Consider the following 18161-nt stretch of genomic DNA (forward strand, 5'->3'; position numbering starts at 1 on the left):
ACATATCAAATCTTCATGAATTAATTTGATTCCACAGGTTAATCAAGGAATTAGTGTCTATGGTAATAAAGGAAGCACAGATCAGCATGCGTGAGTTTTAATTCTAGTTTAAAGTTTGTTTTGCATAGTTCTTGGTTTGAATTGCTTAATAAAAGTTTTACCCAAAACAGCTACATTCAGCAACTGAGGGAAGGTGTGCATAATTTTTTTGTGACATTCATTGAGGTGCTACGTGATAGACCACTTGGTCATGATTGGGAGCTTTAGCAAGGTGTCACATGTGGCGACTACCTGTTTGGTATGCTACAGGTCTGACCTATTAATCAATTATTTCTCATTGCATTTGATGGTGATTCTATTTAAGATTGGATGTGGTTAGTTATGTTTACATAGTGCTAAAAAGTGAAGTTTCTACAGGGAACAAGGTCAGCCCTGTATGCCAATAACCGTGAATCCATCACTGTCACAGTGCAAGAAGTGACACCCAGATCAGTTGGTGCCCTTATAGCCCTTTATGAACGGGCAGTTGGAATATATGCCTCGCTTGTTAACATAAATGCTTATCACCAACCTGGTAAGCTGTAAACATTTGATCTCTTTAGTCTGTTTTAGGATTTATGGATGTCAGTAAAATATTGGAATTGCTCTTTACTTGTCATGTAATGTGGTCGATGCTCTATGTTGGTTTGGAAGTTTGAGTGATGCAAATTAAATTGTTTTATTCTATTAGTGACTAAATTTGTGTCATCATTGTCATTTATTTAACCGCTTCTGAATCTGATAATTAGGTGTGGAAGCTGGTAAGAAAGCTGCAGGAGAAGTGTTAGCACTTCAGAAGCGGGTATTGGCAGTGCTAAATGAAGCAAGGTACAGTGTACTATGTTTGTATACATCAGTCTTCTCTGTCTTAGCAAGAAATATTAAAAAATATACGGGCATGTGCATTTGACTTATAGTAAGAACTAAGAACATAGAAGCGTATTTGAATTTTCGTTATTAAATTTTGAGATGATTGCCCTTCTTGTGGCTCAGGATTAGATTCCAATGTTGTGCATGTTATATGCTCACTATTAAAAATAATAAGACTGAGGATCAATATCTGGAATTCATACTGAGCTTTTGTATCTAGCATCCTTAGTATTTACCAATGTATTTTTCGGTTAAATCCATCACTGATTACTATTTATCTGTTTTATCTTCAGCTGCTAGGAGCCTGTCGAACCATTGACACTTGAAGAAGTAGCTGACCTTTGCCATGCCGCAGAAGATGTATATACTCATTGCTCCCCCTCTGTTAATTTCCCAACTTAGGTTTATTAATCACCTCATTTAAGAACCGAGTCTGATCTATTCAGTAACATTTTAACTTTTTCTTTAGATTGAAATGATTTACAAGATCATTGCTCATATGGCTGCCAACGACAGAGCACTGATTGCTGAAGGTAACTGTGGTTCTCCGAGGAGCATCAAGGTTTTTCTTGGAGAGTGTAATCTTGATGAACTGTATGCTTGAGTTAGACTAATGAAATCCTCATTCCATAATGGTATAGATGTGTTTGTATACCCATCAAAAGAAAGGAAGCTGGTTGCAATAAATTGTTTTGGTTGTTGGATCTCTCCATCTACAATGAAGATGATTTTTTTTATATTTAAATTTATTTAGACAAACTTTTTTTTGAAAGGGTGGTTGAGTTTTGGTGATCTATTTGAGTCATATTTAATTTAAACATTTGAATGTATCATATAACGAAATGGAGAATCAGGTTAGCAATATATAACTAAGCAAGCTGATCTTAATGAAACTGGCGACCTTTTACTTTTACCAGAAAATTCGATGAGCCTTTTCTAGATAAGTTGTTGATGATAGAATAAGATTAGCCGATTAGGCACAAACAGTACATTGCAAAAGGGCCATGTGATTCAGATCATGAAATATATTGTAATGTGTGATGCTACTTTAATTCGGTTCCTTTACATGTGTGTATCCTCAGCCAGTCATGTTTTGCTCACTTAGTCACAACTGTTTGCTTCTGAGTTGAAATCCTGACAAATGAATTTTCCGGGCTTGCTTAAAAATAATTTTTTAATACAAATAAATTTATCTTAAAAATCGTGTAAGATCACATCATTTCTTTTAATATCTACTTTATATAATGTAATGATAATTCTTGCTAACGTATGCAACATGAGTTAATATTAGATGTTGTACCTAATAAAGCCACTGAAGAGGACAATTGAACGTAATATGTTTCTATCAGGCAATAAGCATAAACAATTGGGTCGATTCAAAGATTGTTCGACTAAATTGTCTCATTCTTCTGTCTATGATTTTTTTTTATTCTCAATTATTTGTCACCTAACAAATGAAACTTTCACACGCAGCTGTCAATTGAAATTTAAACACTGTTGCCTACTTGCTTGGCTATCTAAAGTTTAAAAATAAATAAATCAAAACGCGTTCATATATTATCCACTTTAATGTAAAACACTAAAACGTCTCTCTTGCTATTGCACCTTGTATTGTGCTGAATGGATGCTCAGGTGTACCACACCTCACCATGCCTATAATATGACCCATCTTCTCTAACATAACTTCCGCAGCTACATTCCTCCATTATTACCAAAAAACCATAACGGGTATATTTTATTTAATTCTATTCCTTTTTTATTCTTATTCTTATGTGGGTTCTAGGCTTCTTCTAGCTGAGGTGTTCATTAATAAAATTAAAAAAAGTTTGGTGGCACGTGGATCATTCATTATTTCATAAGGTAACAACCAACCAAGTACCATTGCGACTCCTAAGTCAACATGATAATGTCATGATTAAACATTTGAAATGGGAAAATGTCAAATATCATGAAAAGTTTATCGTTATATTGACATTCAAAAAATTTCAAATTAACGTCGTTCTTCACAGGCTATAAGTTATAACAATCCTTCATGATTTTAGCCTTCAACGTGAAGGATATTCATTCCTCTTGTTGGCTGTGACAACAATTTTCCCTATGACACGATCCACTCATTCACCGTCCTAACCATGTTGTGCCATGCCAGTGGCTGTTTTGGTTGTAGCAAACAACAACATATGAACATAACAAAAACATAGATTAGGGTTAAGTGGGACCCACCACCATCTGCATGTGCCACGTGGGGACCCCTTTTGCTCCTTTGCTCATTTTTTTCCCCTCAAGCACAAGTGCGAATTTTTTTATTGTTAAAGACAAAAGACCATAAAGTGGCCCCACTACAACGTTCGAGTTTCGACCCAATCTTTAATGTTGGTTTGAATTAAATATATATAAAAGCTCAATTAAAAGCAAATTAATAAAACTACGTATCTTATTGTTATATAAAAATACGTGCGCTTTATTTTCGGACCCGTCAGCGAATTTTTTTTACCCTTTTAAGTCGGTGATAAATCAGTAAAATAAGTGTAAGTGGTCGTCCTTTCACGCCGAGAAAACGGCGTCGTAGTAGCACAATCGTGTTCATAATACGTCGCGTTTAAATCAAAACTTTCTAGTTTCTATTATCACACATATTTTAATAATATATGTTGGAAAACGTTCCTATTCAGATTTTGATATGTATGAAGTGTGTTTTCAATTAAATTCATGTTTTTTAAATATGTTTGATAATAATTTAAGTATATATTTAATAAAGACATCTAACTGATAATTTTCATTTAAGGAAAAACTAAAAAAAAGTCTTACAACAATAATAGAAATTCATCACACAAAATCTAATTTAATTAGTTATACAGTATGTATGTGATGGGAGTTGTTATAAACTTCTAGTATTTATTTTTAATTTTTCTCAAAAAATATTTTTTTCATAATAATCTTGTAAAGAAAATATATCATGTTAAAATATTAAATTATAAACTTGATCTTCCTAATTTTAAATTGATATCAAGCTAAGATCGAAAAAAATTGATTTGATTTTAAGATTACTATTTAAAGTATATTTTCGATATTAGTTTAGGTGTTTATTAATGAGTAAGATTTTAAAATTTTCCATCAATAAAAGAACATCATCAAGATTATTTAGCAACATTTACGTCAGAGTTTTTACAATAATAAACAAAATATTGTTATGATATATTACAGAATACTTCCTTAGTAACATCATCGTATTTTTATTTACAATATAAACGGTCATCATTTGGTGTTATTAGATCATTAAAGAATACATTAGTGCACTGCAGTGCAAACCCACCAAAATGAAAGAGACAACAAGGCCGCAGCGCAGAGCATAGAACGCTTTTGAGTTTTGTGGGTCGTTTCTTCTGTTTCTGAGAGTTAGTGAGTGCTAACAAAAGGAAGCTTTTTGAGTAAGCAAACCCCTTTTTCTCTCCCCTCAAATCTCGCACCCCATTAGGCTCTTCTAGTTTCTATTCTATTCACTCACTCACTCTCTCCACCAGAGTTTCTTTTTTGCCATTTGGTACCCTCTGTGCTGCAAAACCCTTTAACCTTGTGTTCTTATACTTGTCAGAATGCGATAGTTTTCTTCGTTCCTTGTAGCACCCTTTTGCTTTGTTTAACCAAAAGCTGCGTCTTTTGTGTTAGGCCTTTCATTTGGAAGTGCATTTGCATCAAAGGGTTGCTTATTTGAGATTTCGGCGGTTAGGTTAAGATGTTCACCGAAGGCCTTGACAGAAATGCACTTCGATGGGTTAGAGAGGTAACCTTCACTCGTTAATCCCCCACCCTTTTGATTTGCTTTCTTAAAGTTTGATTTTTTTTAAGGGTGTATCAAAATGGGGTTTTCTAAATTCGGCTTAATATTTGTAAAGTTGTGCTTTTGTTTTTTTTTTTTTTTTTTGTTTTAATTGTTGTGCTGGTGCTCCGGAACAACATTACCACTACATTGAGGTCACGTTAATGTTTGTAATGTTGTGGTTTTTTTCTTTTTGTGGGTTAGTGTTTAGAGGGAAGCTTCATTCTCCAAGTTCACCTTGAGATCACATTAGTGTTTGTGAAAATTCTGATTATTTGTTTTGTCCTTGTTGGTGATTAGAAGGAAGTCCCGTTCTCAAACACTGCATTGAGATCTCGCAATGATCCCATCAGTGGGATGAAAAGTGGTGCTGGCAGAGGGTTTGGGTTACCGCCCCCATCAAAATTCAGAAGTGGGCATCTTCCTGCTAATGCAATCCCTGTATCAACAGTTATGCTGGGTGAGACTGGCGACAGCGGTTCAAATTCTGATAATGACGACAGCATCGAATCGGAGGAGGAGGTTTATGGTGGCAGGTATTCATTGGATTCGTCACCGCAAGACCGAAGAGTCCCCAATGGTGCTGCTAGGAGATATGGGAACCTCACTGGACCCCGGTATGCAAGTGATTATACATATTCCGAGGTCAGTTCTTCCAGGGAAACATTGGTTGGGAGACCTGGTACTGTGAGGGATCCATTGATGAGGGGGGCAACAAATGTAAGGCAGAGTGGCTTCACAGAGGATGATTCATCGGATTCTGCAGCCAGCTCCGAATTCTCTACCACACAGGTAGGAGGAAGTATCAATGGAGCACTGCCAAGAGGTAGAACTTATTTATCTGAAGGGTATGCTTCTAGTGTGCCTTCAAGGATGAATGTGAAAAGTGCTGCAGAGAAGGTATGGAATGGTGGCTATGATATAGATTATTGAAGTGCACGGCTGTAATGTGCCTACGGTACTACTGAAAATGCTATGACTGTGGCTAAGAAAGTTTTTTGTAACTTTTGTACCTGATATTTCTTTTAGAATAATTGGTAATACTGATTTTTTATTTATTTATGAAAATGGTTATAAAAATATTGTTTTTAGAATAGCATATTTTTTTACAAATTAATATGAATTTGATCATGCAAACTACTTCCCACAGTAATTTAAAATATATATTTGATAAGACAGATACTGCATTACCCACTATCACTGGTTAGCCACATCACTGGTTACCCACTAGTATACAACTGTATTGCTGAAAATTAGTCTAACTTCTTGAATTGTGTTATGAAATCCCCAGAATGGAAGAATATCTGATGATGAGGAGGATGACATTCCCAGTGCACCCCCATTTGCTGGTTCTACTCAAGAGATCAGACAAACACATGAGGAAATTCCTGCTTCAAGAGTTGATGCTACTCCAAATAAAGCGGAATCAAGTTCTTTGAAATCCATGTCCGGGGATAAGATAGAAAACCATGTCGAAAATGGGAGCCCTGACCAATTTGCTAGGTTTGTATATTTGATAATAATTGTATCTCTCAACATTTGAGTTCTTTAACCTCTTTAAAAGTGCATGCCTTCCCAGCCAAACAAGTTATAGGAATGTATAGCAATCGGATGTTATTTAATCTCGATTTATGTTCACAGAACTGCTACTGGTTCAGAGGCTGCTACATCTTCAAATTCTCACCCACCTCGCCTTCCAACATTTCATGCAAGGTATTTCATGTGTTTTTCATTGTGCTGAATACTTTTCTCTTTGAATGTGCGCTAATATGTAAATTCATTTCAGTGCTCTTGGGCCATGGCATGGAGTGATTGCATATGATGCTTGTGTGCGTCTTTGCCTTCATGCTTGGGCAATGCAGTGCATGGAAGCTCCTATGTTTTTGGAAAATGAATGTGCTTTACTTAGGGACGCATTTGGGTAAGTTAAGGCTCTTCCTCCACTGCTCTTTCTTCCCTCTCCTTCCTCGAGTCTTGATGTATTTAGTTCTGGTAAAGATGCTACTGCTTTACGCTGCTGTGTATAATCTATGAGTATAAATAAGTGTTGTTGACTGTACATGGTCTGGTACCATGAGTAGATAATATCTTGAGAATCTAAAACAGGTATTCAGTATGCAATGCTGAGTCTGGCCAGAACATTTTTTAAAAAAACTATATTTTGCTGCAACCGTGAAACAAGTAAACATTGAGCTTGCATGATTCCATTCAGAAAAATTGCTGGTTCAGGAGCAAATAGGATAATAAAAACCATATTTGAGCCAATGGGCGCCTTTCTTTTCCAAAGCTTTCCACAACTTGGCACTTGATCTTATTCTTTCCCCAAGTCATTAAAAACCATATGCAAGTCTTTTACTTTGCTTTGGTACCTTTCCATTAGCTCCTATAGAAGATAAATAACTTCTATTGTAGACCTTCTTGGCATAAAATGAAATTGATTCACTGCAATTCCAATTCTTAATCTATGCTCAATCCCCTTTATATTCTGACTAACAATGTTGTCCTTGATTCATTTTCTGAACTGTTACTATTGTTAGATATAAAACTGCCTTCACCTAACATCTTATGCTTTTGGGGATGTTGGTCCTTAGCATGGTACCATAGACTCTGACCAAGTGATCGGTAGTTTGATCGTTGTTGCCCTCATTCTTCTAAATAAAAGTTGATCTTCAGCATAAGGAGAGTTGGCTTGTAGTATTGTCTTCAAAGTTTAAATGGCTTGTGTGAATGAAGTGTGATATATATAAAACCATTCACATGCCTCTATTTAACTAAATTTTTTTTTAATTGGTCCTTGACAACTACTTTGGTTCTTATTGGTTTTTTGTTTTTGAATATGTAGATTAACTGTAGTTTTTTTAATAGTTGGTACTTGACAACTACTTGGCTTTTATTGGATTTTTGTTTTTGAATATGTAGATTGCGACAGATACTATTACAATCTGAAGATGAACTAATGGTGAAGTGCAATGCAGAGCCTTCCAGTGAGGGTGTTGCTCCAAAACCCAAAAAACTTATTGGCAAGATGAAGGTGCAAGGTACATTCTCATGTTATCTTTTACTAATAAAATTATTTAACTTATTCCAAGCGAGTCTTTGTTGAGACTTTCTTCACTTTGCAGTTCGTAAAGTTAAAATGGGCTTGGACCCTCCTACTGGCTGTAGCATGTCATCAATCATGACGCACAACATTAAAATGGAATCCGTGCGACACCGTTTCTCCAATTTGCAATCATCACTATCTGCTGGATGGCAAGCTCTCAGAAGAATTCGATTTCTACCACGTTTGCCTGCAAATGGTTCCTTGGCTCGACAGAGCTTGGCATACGTGCATGCGAGCACCCGCTACATACAACAGGTGTCTGGACTCCTGAAAGTTGGTGTTGTAACAACTCTAAGGAATAATTCATCATCCTATGAAGTTGGGCAAGGTATGTAAGAATGCAACATTCATTATAATTATTCATTATCACTATGCATTGTTGGTTGTGGTACTCCTTAGTCCTTAGTCAGGATTCTGTAATAATAACATTCTTATCACAATTAAAATTAAAATTGCATTGTAGCTAGAGGTTGACATAAAGGTAGAAATAAGATTGAATAGAGTCAACATAAAAGTCGTCCAATTTCTATTGTGATCTGTAAGGTCTCATTGACAAGTGTGTCTTTCCCTGACCTTATATTTGGGAAACTTTCTCTCAACTTTTTATTACTAAGAAAAAAGAATTGTGCTCTAGCTATAAGGTATACTCCTTGGCTGAAACTAACCTTAATGGTTATGAGAGATTCCTTTGGATGGTATTTCTGTTTACAGCTTGAGTTAAGAAAAATTATTCCTTTCCATTTTATTATATGAGTTATTGCTGAATTTGTGGATCTTCGGTTGACTTTTATACTTCTTTACATGTTTTATTACTTGAGTCTGTGATTCATGATGTTGCTGTTCTAAATGCACCTACCTGATTCTCATTTCACTAGTTTGGTTTTTGCCTGGGCTTTGTCCGCTTTATTTATTTTTCTATCTATGCATGTGATCAGAGACATACTCATGTTTCTTGAGGCTGAAAAGCACAGTTGAAGAAGATGCAATAAGGTTGCAGCCTGGATCTAGTGAAGTCCATATGTTGTAAGTTTTACTTGTTTGTTTTGTCTTTTTAATCTTTTATGATTGTACCTCTTGAATAAATTTCTGAATAATTGTACAGTTTTCCAGATAGCCTTGGAGATGATTTGATTGTTGAAGTTCAAGATTCCAAGGGAAAGCATTTTGGCCGTGTTCTTGTCCAAGTGGCTGCTATTGCTGACGATCCGGTAATACTGTATGTTGCTTATTTTTCTGGATGTTATTGGTGCCTGTCATGAGTGATGATTTTTCATGATAGAATTCATGTTCAACTGAAACAGGCTGACAAATTACGCTGGTGGCCTATTTATCGTGAACCAGACCATGAGCTTGTGGGCAAGTTACAACTGTATATAAATTATTCAACAAGTGCAGATGACAATAGTCATCTTAAGGTTAGTTAATGTGAACAGTGAGTTATTTTTTTTGTGGACCTATAAGCTGTAGCAGTGAGAGCCTCAGATCTTGTGAGCTGTTCTTTCTTAAACCACCATAAAAAAACTAGGGATTTTTCTAACTGATAAATTATTTAAAATAGAAAAGATAATCATATCGCCTGGTAAATTCCCAGGGCTTCTTATATAGATAATTGAAGTTATTTTTATTTTTTAGAATCCATGTTATGATATCTAGAACTGAATTTACATGATAACGTTACAAGCCATTGTGTTTTTGGGCTGCCAAAAATATAATACTATTTGAAAAATTATTTTGATTTTAATGTTAAACTTTATTTACATTCATTCATCAGACAAATTGTGTGATTTTACAGTTTAGCTTAGATGCAATGTAAGGATCTGTTTAGTTTCAAAGACAATTACAAAATTGCCACATTGTTTGTTTGTCTGCCATGATATGTTGCCATCAGACATACTCTGTTTCTTGTTTTCAATGATTTGTATAGGAAAAGCGGTCCTGAAAACAAGGAAAACAGGAAACATTTCTCAAATAGTATTGGCCCTATTTTTTTCAATTCATAGGCAGGTGTCACTCTCTGCCAACCCCCTTTCCTTTCTTGTATGTATCCTCAACAGAAAATGCAAAAAGAAACAAAGATATCATTATTTTTTTGACAACATATCAGAAATGGGAAAATGAAAATGTTTCATGTGCTTTATGTTGGAGTATTCATTTGCTCAATGATGTGCTATTTAAAATTCTTGAGTTTTCTAATATATTGTGCCTTGTGTATTCACAATCTATTGTCTTTTCTTGCAATCCCAGTACGGTTCTGTAGCAGAGACAGTTGCGTATGACTTAGTTATGGAAGTTGCAATGAAAATCCAGGGATTTCAGCAAAGGAATCTATTGTTGCAAGGTCCATGGAAATGGCTTTTGACACAGTTTGCATCCTATTATGGGGTATCTGAGATATATACCAAGCTGCGGTAAAGTGAAGTGGATTTGCACTTTTCCCCTGAATATTTGATTTCTTATATGTGTAGTTTCACACTTTTTCTAATTATACTAATGGTGTTCATAACGTTCTGTTTAAATAGATATCTATCTTATGTCATGGATGTGGCTACACCTACAGCAGACTGCCTCAACTTGGTGTATAACCTGCTAGCACCTGTTATCATGAAAGGCAATAGCAAGACTTCTTTGAGCCACCAGGAGGTAGCATTGACATCTTTTAATTCAAGTGATTATAACTTCAACTGCTCACTGCAATGTACTGTATTTTAGATGCTGTCAACATACTTGAACTGATTGTTTTGGTAGCATTTGCTTGCTACTAAATTCATTATTATTTTGTCATGTCTAACATGGTATGCTTTTGGTTCATCTCCAGAACCGAATACTAGGAGAGACCAAGGATCAAATTGAACAGATACTTACACTTGTTTTTGAGAATTATAAATCACTTGATGAGTCTTCTTTCTCGGGCATCATAGAGGTTTTCAGACCAGCAACTGGTCAAGCAGCACCAGCCTTGGAACCTGCTGTTAAACTCTACAAGCTTCTTCATGATATCTTATCTCCTGAGGCTCAAACTGCATTTTGTCATTATTTCCAGGTTAGAGAAACTTGAGTTTCTTTTATGTTGTCAATTGCTAATTGTATTCACATTTAAATTTATTTGACAACTAGTATCTTCCCAGGTTGCTGCAAAAAAGAGGTCCAAGAGGCACCTGAGTGAAACAGATGAATATATTACACAAAATAATGAAAGCAGTTTGATGGATGGCATGGCTATGTCTACTACTTACCAGAAGATGAAAACCCTATGTATAAATCTTAGAAATGAGATCCATACAGATATCCAGATTCATAATCAAAATATACTTCCTAGGTATTATTTGTTTCTCAAAGCATCTTCTATGTATTTAGTTTGCTAGAATTTTGATGCTGGTTATGTGTATCATTTCTCATCTTTATGTTCACTCTTAAACAACTTAACTATTTTATTTTTATTTTGGTCTTTGTTCTTGTTTATTGCATTTTGTATTTTACTTGTTTAACTGTTTATTTTGGTCTCTTTAACCCCAACTGTTATATCTTGAATCTGTATTCACATGTGGCAGCTTACCTTTCTTAGTAAAATGATTACTTTGGTTTTAAGCTTGGCTCAGGCATACCCAATCATCATTTTAATTGCTTTATTAGATGCATTTCAAACTTCATCTTCTTTAGTTTTAAGTATTCTTGCGTGTTATATTAGTTTGTCTAACTACTATTGTAGGTTAAAGGTTCTAATGTAGCTGGTTCGATATTTTCGCAGCTTTGTGGACCTGCCAAATCTTTCTGCTTCCATATACAGCACAGAGCTTTGCAACAGATTAAGAGCCTTCCTCATATCTTGTCCACCAATGGGCCCATCATCACCTGTGGCAGAACTTGTTATTGCCACATCAGATTTTCAGAGAGATCTTGTAAGCTGGGGTATTGAGTAAGTGCTACTATGCTTTTTAGTTGGAGAGACTAGGAGTATAGCCCTGTTTTAAGTCCTAGAACGAATCCCTACTATTACGCAAGTCTAACTTGTTTTATTTCCTTCTTAGTTCTATCAAAGGTGGAGTAGACGCAAAAGAGTTGTTCCATTTGTATATTCTTGTTTGGATACAAGATAAACGTCTATCTTTGCTGGAGTCGTGCAAATTAGATAAGGTATTTATTTTTAACATATCACAATAATATTGTCATATTCCATTTTGTGTCTTCAGGACTTCATCATATTCCCTTTAGGTGATCTAGGTTTCAATGAACCATTTGATTTTGAAGGATACTTCAAAACTGGTCATATGTTAACTGCTGCATCACTTCAGTAGTAAATTGTTTTGTGACAGCGGGGTTGTCTTAAATCTAAATGCTGTTGCAGGTGAAATGGTCAGGAGTTAGAACACAACATTCTACTACTCCCTTTGTTGATGATATGTATGAGCGGCTGAAGGAGACATTGACAGACTACGAGGTCATCATTTGCCGCTGGCCAGAATATACCTTGGTCTTAGAGAATGTATGCCAGTTCCTATTATTTCTTTCCCCCTTTTTCCCCCGTGAATTCCAGATGCTATTCATTTCCATTTTCATCTTTTGATCTCTCCTATAAGCAAATACCTATGATAAGTTTTTTTTTTTTTTTAATTATTGCTCATAATAAAAAGGCATATTTTAGCACTGGAGTTTTTATTCCTTGATACTAAGTGTCTTATTGTATGAGATGGACAAAAGATTGAAGGATGAGTTTGGTTTTTTATTTTTTTTTGAAAAAAATTGGCAACAGGCCATTGCTGATATTGAAAAGGCCATTGTGGAAGCTTTAGACAAACAATATGCGGATGTATTATCTCCTCTCAAAGAAAGCATGGGTCCTAAGAAATTTGGGCTTAATAAATATGTTCAAAAACTTGCCAAACGATCTACATGTGCCTATGTGGTTCCTGATGAGGTGAGTTGAATTTCTGAAAAACTCAAGTGTTCTTCTGGCTTGTATATATTTTGTTTTTGTTTTTTTGATAAGCAAATGTTTTATACTTTGTTTGAACTTATGTCACTTTTTTCAGCTTGGAATTCTTTTGAATTCCTTGAAGAGAATGCTCGACAGCTTGCGCCCTAGGATTGAATCCCAGTTCAAGACATGGGGTTCTTGCTTGCCACATGTTGGAAACACGACACCTGGTGAGCGACTTAGTGAGGTGACAGTGATGCTGAGAGCAAAGTTCAGGAATTACGTGCAAGCTATTGTGGAGAAACTTGCAGAGAATGTTAGTAGCCTTTGGAAAGCAAATTTACTGTAGTTAGGATATTTAACTTAAGTAGGTAGAGCACTACTGCAGTTAGGATATTTATGCACATATCAATGTTTCAAATATTCTAAATTTCTGATACTCAATTTTTTGGTTTTTATAATGGAGTAATACTCAGCAGAGTTTGTATATGACTGACACCAGAATATTACTATTAAATTGCAAATGTGACTAATTTCGGTTGCGCCTGGGAAGTTACTGTTTTCTTCATATTTATGCGGTGTATGATATCTCAATTTTTTGTTCCCATTTCAGAATAATGTTAATAAAGTATTCACGTATCCTAATATCATCTTCTATATTGTTCCAGGCAAAGTTACAGAATACCACAAAATTAAAAAAGATTCTTCAAGATTCAAAGGAAACTGTGGTGGAGTCTGATTTAAGAACTAGAATGCAGCCACTGAAAGATCAGTTGGCTAGTACCATAAGTCACCTGCACACTGTCTTTGAGACTCATGTTTTCATTGCCATATGTCGAGGCTATTGGGATCGTATGGGACAGGTCAGTTCACTTTCATCTGGATTTCGTTGCCCTGCCTTGAGCATTTTTAGATTTCAGACTCTTAAGATATTAATTGCATCATAATAATTGTATTTCTATTTAACAGGAAATTTTAAGTTTCTTGGAGAACAGAAAAGAGAATAGATCGTGGTACAAAGGTTCAATGGTCGCCGTTTCTGTAAGTAGCTACCTAACAGCTTAATTTGTTAACAGTGTGTTTTTATTTGTACTAAGTGAGGAAGAATGACAAAGATGTTCTTTTATATACTGCTTGTTTCGTTAAAACAAAAATGCATGTGTCTGTCCTTGAATTTTTAGGCATCAAAGACTACTGATACCATATCGATTTTGACATAGTGAATTTAGCCCTTGATTGTCTCGAAGTTGTGAAATTATTTTTCACACTTTCTAATGAAAAGCACACATTCCAATGTAAATTATGTGTTTCACATTACTTAACTCTTAAACTAAACCAGTACTTAATCTTGATTTGATAACAGTGTATTTGCTTGGTTAGATACCAAAACAAAAAATGCATGTTTCTTTCCATGAGATTTTAAGGTCCCAAAGAACATTGTTGTAGATTGATTAGAGTAGTGAATTTAGCCCTTGATTGTTTCGAAGTTATGAAATTATTTTTCACACTTTCTAATGAAAAGCACACATTCCAATGTAAATTATGTGTTTCACATTACTTAACTCTTAAACTAAACCAGTACTTAATCTTGATTTGATATAACAGTGTATTTGCTTAGTTAGATACCAAAACAAAAAATGCATGTTTCTTTCCATGAGATTTTAAGGTCCCAAAGAACATTGTTGTAGATTGATTAGAGTAGTGAATGTGCCAAAAATGCATCCCTTGTCTAGTTTCTATGTGATCTATTTTGTGCTGTGATGTCTGACCTGAAGTAATATGTGCAGATTTTGGATGATACCTTTGCTTCACAAATGCAACAGCTTCTAGGAAATGCATTGCATGAGAAAGACCTGGAGCCACCTAGATCCATCATGGAAGTTCGTTCCATGCTATGCAAGGATGCTCCCAATCACAAGGACAACACTTTTTACTATTAGGCCAATTCTACATGTAAATATGAAGAGAGGAATACATGGGGGTAAAGAGAATGGATCACCAATTTTGCAGTAGGAGTAAGCAACTCAACTGCTCCCAGAATTGATTGATGTGCTTTTCAATGGGAATAGTGATTTTTTTTTACATGGTATATATACAGTAAATTACTCATTGTAATACTTGGTAGTAGTAATATATATAATTAATTAGTTTTTTGCATTCTATTAATCAAACCTTGGCCTTTTGATTAACTAGTGGCAGTGTCTAATGGCACTAATATTTTGTTTATAACTAATATGTTAACTAAATAACATGCTCTGACAGTATAAAGGTTTATTACATTATCATTTAATTACAAATTTATTTGTACAATAAGAATTAGTGTTGATTTTTATGATAAGAAATGATCATAACAAGGTTCATGAACCCAAATTGAGTCTAGAAGCCACACAATCATGCTTTTTCTTTTAAATGAAAAAAGTGTTACAGTATTTGAATGAAAGCCTTAGTTTTTACAAAATCTAAATTCATGCTATTAACTTGTGTATTCTAACATAGAAAATACCTTTCTAACAAACAGAAATCACCATTCTGGTTCAATAATCAAAATTCATACATCCTCATAACGCGTGGGAGCTACAGCATAAAGTGTAACAGTGGAGATTAATTTAATTTCAATATTAATGACCAAAATAAATGATAGTTAAAATGTAGTTAATTAGCTACAAATTACCTATGATTTTTATTCTTAAAATTAGTAACAAATTGTAAACTTTCTTGTAGTGATTTGAAGTGCAACAGTTTCTTCATAAAAAGACAAATGAAAATATAGCACATAGGGATAATAGTAAACTTGGACGGGTCTATTGTTCAACGGTGACCGGGGATCTAATAACCTACTAAAACCATAACCTGCTCCCATAAATATTCAGCCTAATTTTGCAGAGTTGAATCTTAAAAGGAAGCCTAAAATATTTATGGTATTCAATCTATTAAACAATGTAATAATAAAAAAGTACTCATCTTCTGATTGACTTCCTCTATTAAATAACTCCTCTAGGCGAGTTATTTTCTCTTGAAGTTTTTCATTTTCTGCCATAGTTAGTCAGAAATTATTATGCAATGCAAGATTATTACGTGTCTGTAATATTTATTATTTATTAATTTTTAACTTTATTATGTATATGAATATTTACATGAATTATATGAATTTTACCCTAAACACTAAACTTTAAATCTGCATGCACGCACATGAACACATTGCATGCACACTAGTGCGTGCACACACAAACACACTCTGAGAAAATTGTGTTAAACTAGTACTCTAAATATCAATAAATTTCTTAAAATAAGTTTCAGACAATAAGAAGAAGAATAATAAAGTCACGGGGGCAAAGAAAGAATAGAGCAAAAGGAAGAATATCACAATTAAGTTTGTTGTTTTAGGTATACAAATTGGGAATTATTTAAAAAATTATTATTCTCGCGGTGCTTAACATTTTTTCAACAGAAACAACATAGGATGGACTTGTCTAATCCCATTTAGTTGGGATTATTTAGATAAAGCCTTTAAATTAAAATCAGGTGACAGATTTTTTCCCATTCCACGATTTCACCCTCTGCAGAAGGTGAGAAATTCTTCCTCCTTTACTCTGATTATGTTCTTATTTTATATAATTTTTTTATTATTAATGTTTGCTATAGTATAACAAGCTGATATTGGCGTTTCTAAGTTTGGGCTATGATTATAAATGAGAAGGAGAAACAATTAGTTTGAGTATGGTATGGAATGTTGTAATATGGTCATTGAGGACTCAGGGCTGGATTTTATTTGGTATTCAGAAACCAGATATTTTGATGGCTTACACTTGATAAAAACCAGGTTCGGATCGGTTTAAGGGCAAAAAGTGATAACATCCCATTTTCAAACCAGTGCATTAATCTTCTTAAGTGTGTTCATAAAACTTGTTAAGATGAATATTTTTATTTTATATACTATAAAATATATGTATAAGAGTTTAAATATCTTTGAATTCCTTCCAAAAATAATGTTTTAATCACAAAAAATATTCGGTGTTATTATATGAATCAGAATAGATCCATCTATAGTTGAAATGTAAAAATACACTATGCAAATCATTAATTTAAATAGTACTATTTTTAATTCTATAAAAACCTTTTATAGAACGAAGGTAAGAAAGTCTTCTCCTTTAATTTTAAAGGTTGCGGTTTTTTCTTAAAAGAAGAGAAAAACACCATTTTAAACTCTTATTAATTATTTTACGTTTATGTAACAAAAAAATCTTATTAATTATTTTACTTTCTTCTTGCACATCGAAAACGAAAACAAGAAGGAAAAAGATAAATAGTTACCTTTTAATATTAATCTTTTTTCATTTTTTAATTTAAATTTAGTAGTGCATTTTTTAATTTCTTCCATTTTTTGTATTATGATTTTCCTTTGATATTTATAATCAACATCAATGCCTCCCATATTTGAGCTTGGTCCCTCCTCTTTAGGTGAACAAAGGCGCTGATTTTTTCTAATACTAAGCACTATTTAATAAAATACTTAAATTTAAACAAAAAACAATTTATATTTTTTATGAATCGAATACTATACTGATTTACGCAGAAAAATCATTTTTTCTTTGCTAAGCATCCCGAAAGTGTTGCAGTATTTGCATTTGTTATGAAAACATCAATGCCTCCCATATATGAAGTTGGTCACTTCTCTTTTGTTGAGCTAAGATACTATTATTTTGTATGCACCAGTGACACCATAATAAATAACTTCATTCAAATTATTTGGGAAAATATATAAAATTAATTCAGAGGATTAATTTAGACAAAGTAAAATTAAATAAAAGTAAATTTAGTTTTTTTTATAAAAAAAATACAAGTTTTGAGCTAAAAGATCTATATCATAATTTTTGCTTCCCAAATATATCAAAATGCATCTAATTGCTTTACTTACATAAATATACTCAAAGACATGTCTATTATTCTTTACCTTTCTTTAGGAACAAAAAATTAACTTAAAAGTTTTAGAATTTCATATAAATAATTTTTAATCGTTCCAAGAGAAAATGCAAATTTATATGTAACTTTATGTTTTAACCTTTTATATTTTAGTTATTTAAGAAAAAAAGACCTTTTTTAACTCAAATTATTTATGTAGTATGATAAAAGAAAATATTTACAAGATCTATACATTATTTTAATAAAAATATTCATGATATTCAAACCTTTCATTTTTATAATTTATAAAAATCTAATTATTTATATAATCTCAATAAAAATATTTTAAAAACTCAAGTCTAAATTGACATAATTATACATGCACCCATCTCATATCAGGACCAATTGATGTTCTACGTATATCCCTTTGCTCTAGCTACGGACGTTCAACTTATCTTCAAAAGGAAACTTTGAAATATGGACTGAAACTATACATATCTAGAAAAATGGCCTATCAGAAAGAA

At 33.6% G+C, this 18161-nt stretch overlaps 2 protein-coding genes across 2 annotated transcripts; both read left to right on the plus strand.

The window, feature by feature from the left end:
• LOC100778555 (glucose-6-phosphate isomerase 1, chloroplastic) lies at positions 1-1648 on the plus strand. The gene is made up of 6 exons (XM_041008929.1): positions 1-90; positions 171-309; positions 418-574; positions 789-867; positions 1203-1269; positions 1379-1648. Exons 2-5 carry the CDS (start codon positions 301-303, stop codon positions 1207-1209), a joined length of 252 nt encoding a protein of 83 aa, XP_040864863.1. The 5' UTR covers positions 1-90; positions 171-300; the 3' UTR covers positions 1210-1269; positions 1379-1648.
• A 2482-nt stretch (positions 1649-4130) lies between these two features.
• On the plus strand, positions 4131-14895 carry LOC100779084 (uncharacterized). The gene is made up of 22 exons (XM_003544189.5): positions 4131-4687; positions 5024-5623; positions 6015-6226; positions 6365-6436; positions 6510-6644; positions 7643-7761; positions 7846-8154; positions 8762-8849; positions 8929-9034; positions 9128-9241; positions 10071-10234; positions 10346-10466; positions 10642-10866; positions 10952-11142; positions 11572-11739; positions 11852-11957; positions 12169-12306; positions 12574-12738; positions 12854-13054; positions 13407-13601; positions 13708-13779; positions 14526-14895. The coding sequence occupies exons 1-22, from the start codon at positions 4640-4642 to the stop codon at positions 14676-14678; spliced, it is 3702 nt and encodes a 1233-aa protein (XP_003544237.1). The 5' UTR covers positions 4131-4639; the 3' UTR covers positions 14679-14895.
• The last annotated feature ends 3266 nt before the right edge of the window (positions 14896-18161 follow it).

Source organism: Glycine max, chromosome 14 (assembly GCF_000004515.6).
Source record: "Glycine max cultivar Williams 82 chromosome 14, Glycine_max_v4.0, whole genome shotgun sequence".
Classification (NCBI taxonomy): Eukaryota; Viridiplantae; Streptophyta; class Magnoliopsida; order Fabales; family Fabaceae; genus Glycine; species Glycine max.

Bases quoted from the DNA above. Each gene is read 5' to 3' on its own strand.
- LOC100779084 (XM_003544189.5), top strand. From the start codon at position 4,640: ATGTTCACCGAAGGCCTTGACAGAAATGCACTTCGATGGGTTAGAGAG. The intron at 9,035-9,127 runs GTAATACTGTAT...CAACTGAAACAG, and splicing joins CTGCTATTGCTGACGATCCG to GCTGACAAATTACGCTGGTG. The intron at 9,242-10,070 runs GTTAGTTAATGT...TTGCAATCCCAG, and splicing joins ATGACAATAGTCATCTTAAG to TACGGTTCTGTAGCAGAGAC.
- LOC100778555 (XM_041008929.1), top strand. The intron at 575-788 runs GTAAGCTGTAAA...TCTGATAATTAG, and splicing joins AAATGCTTATCACCAACCTG to GTGTGGAAGCTGGTAAGAAA.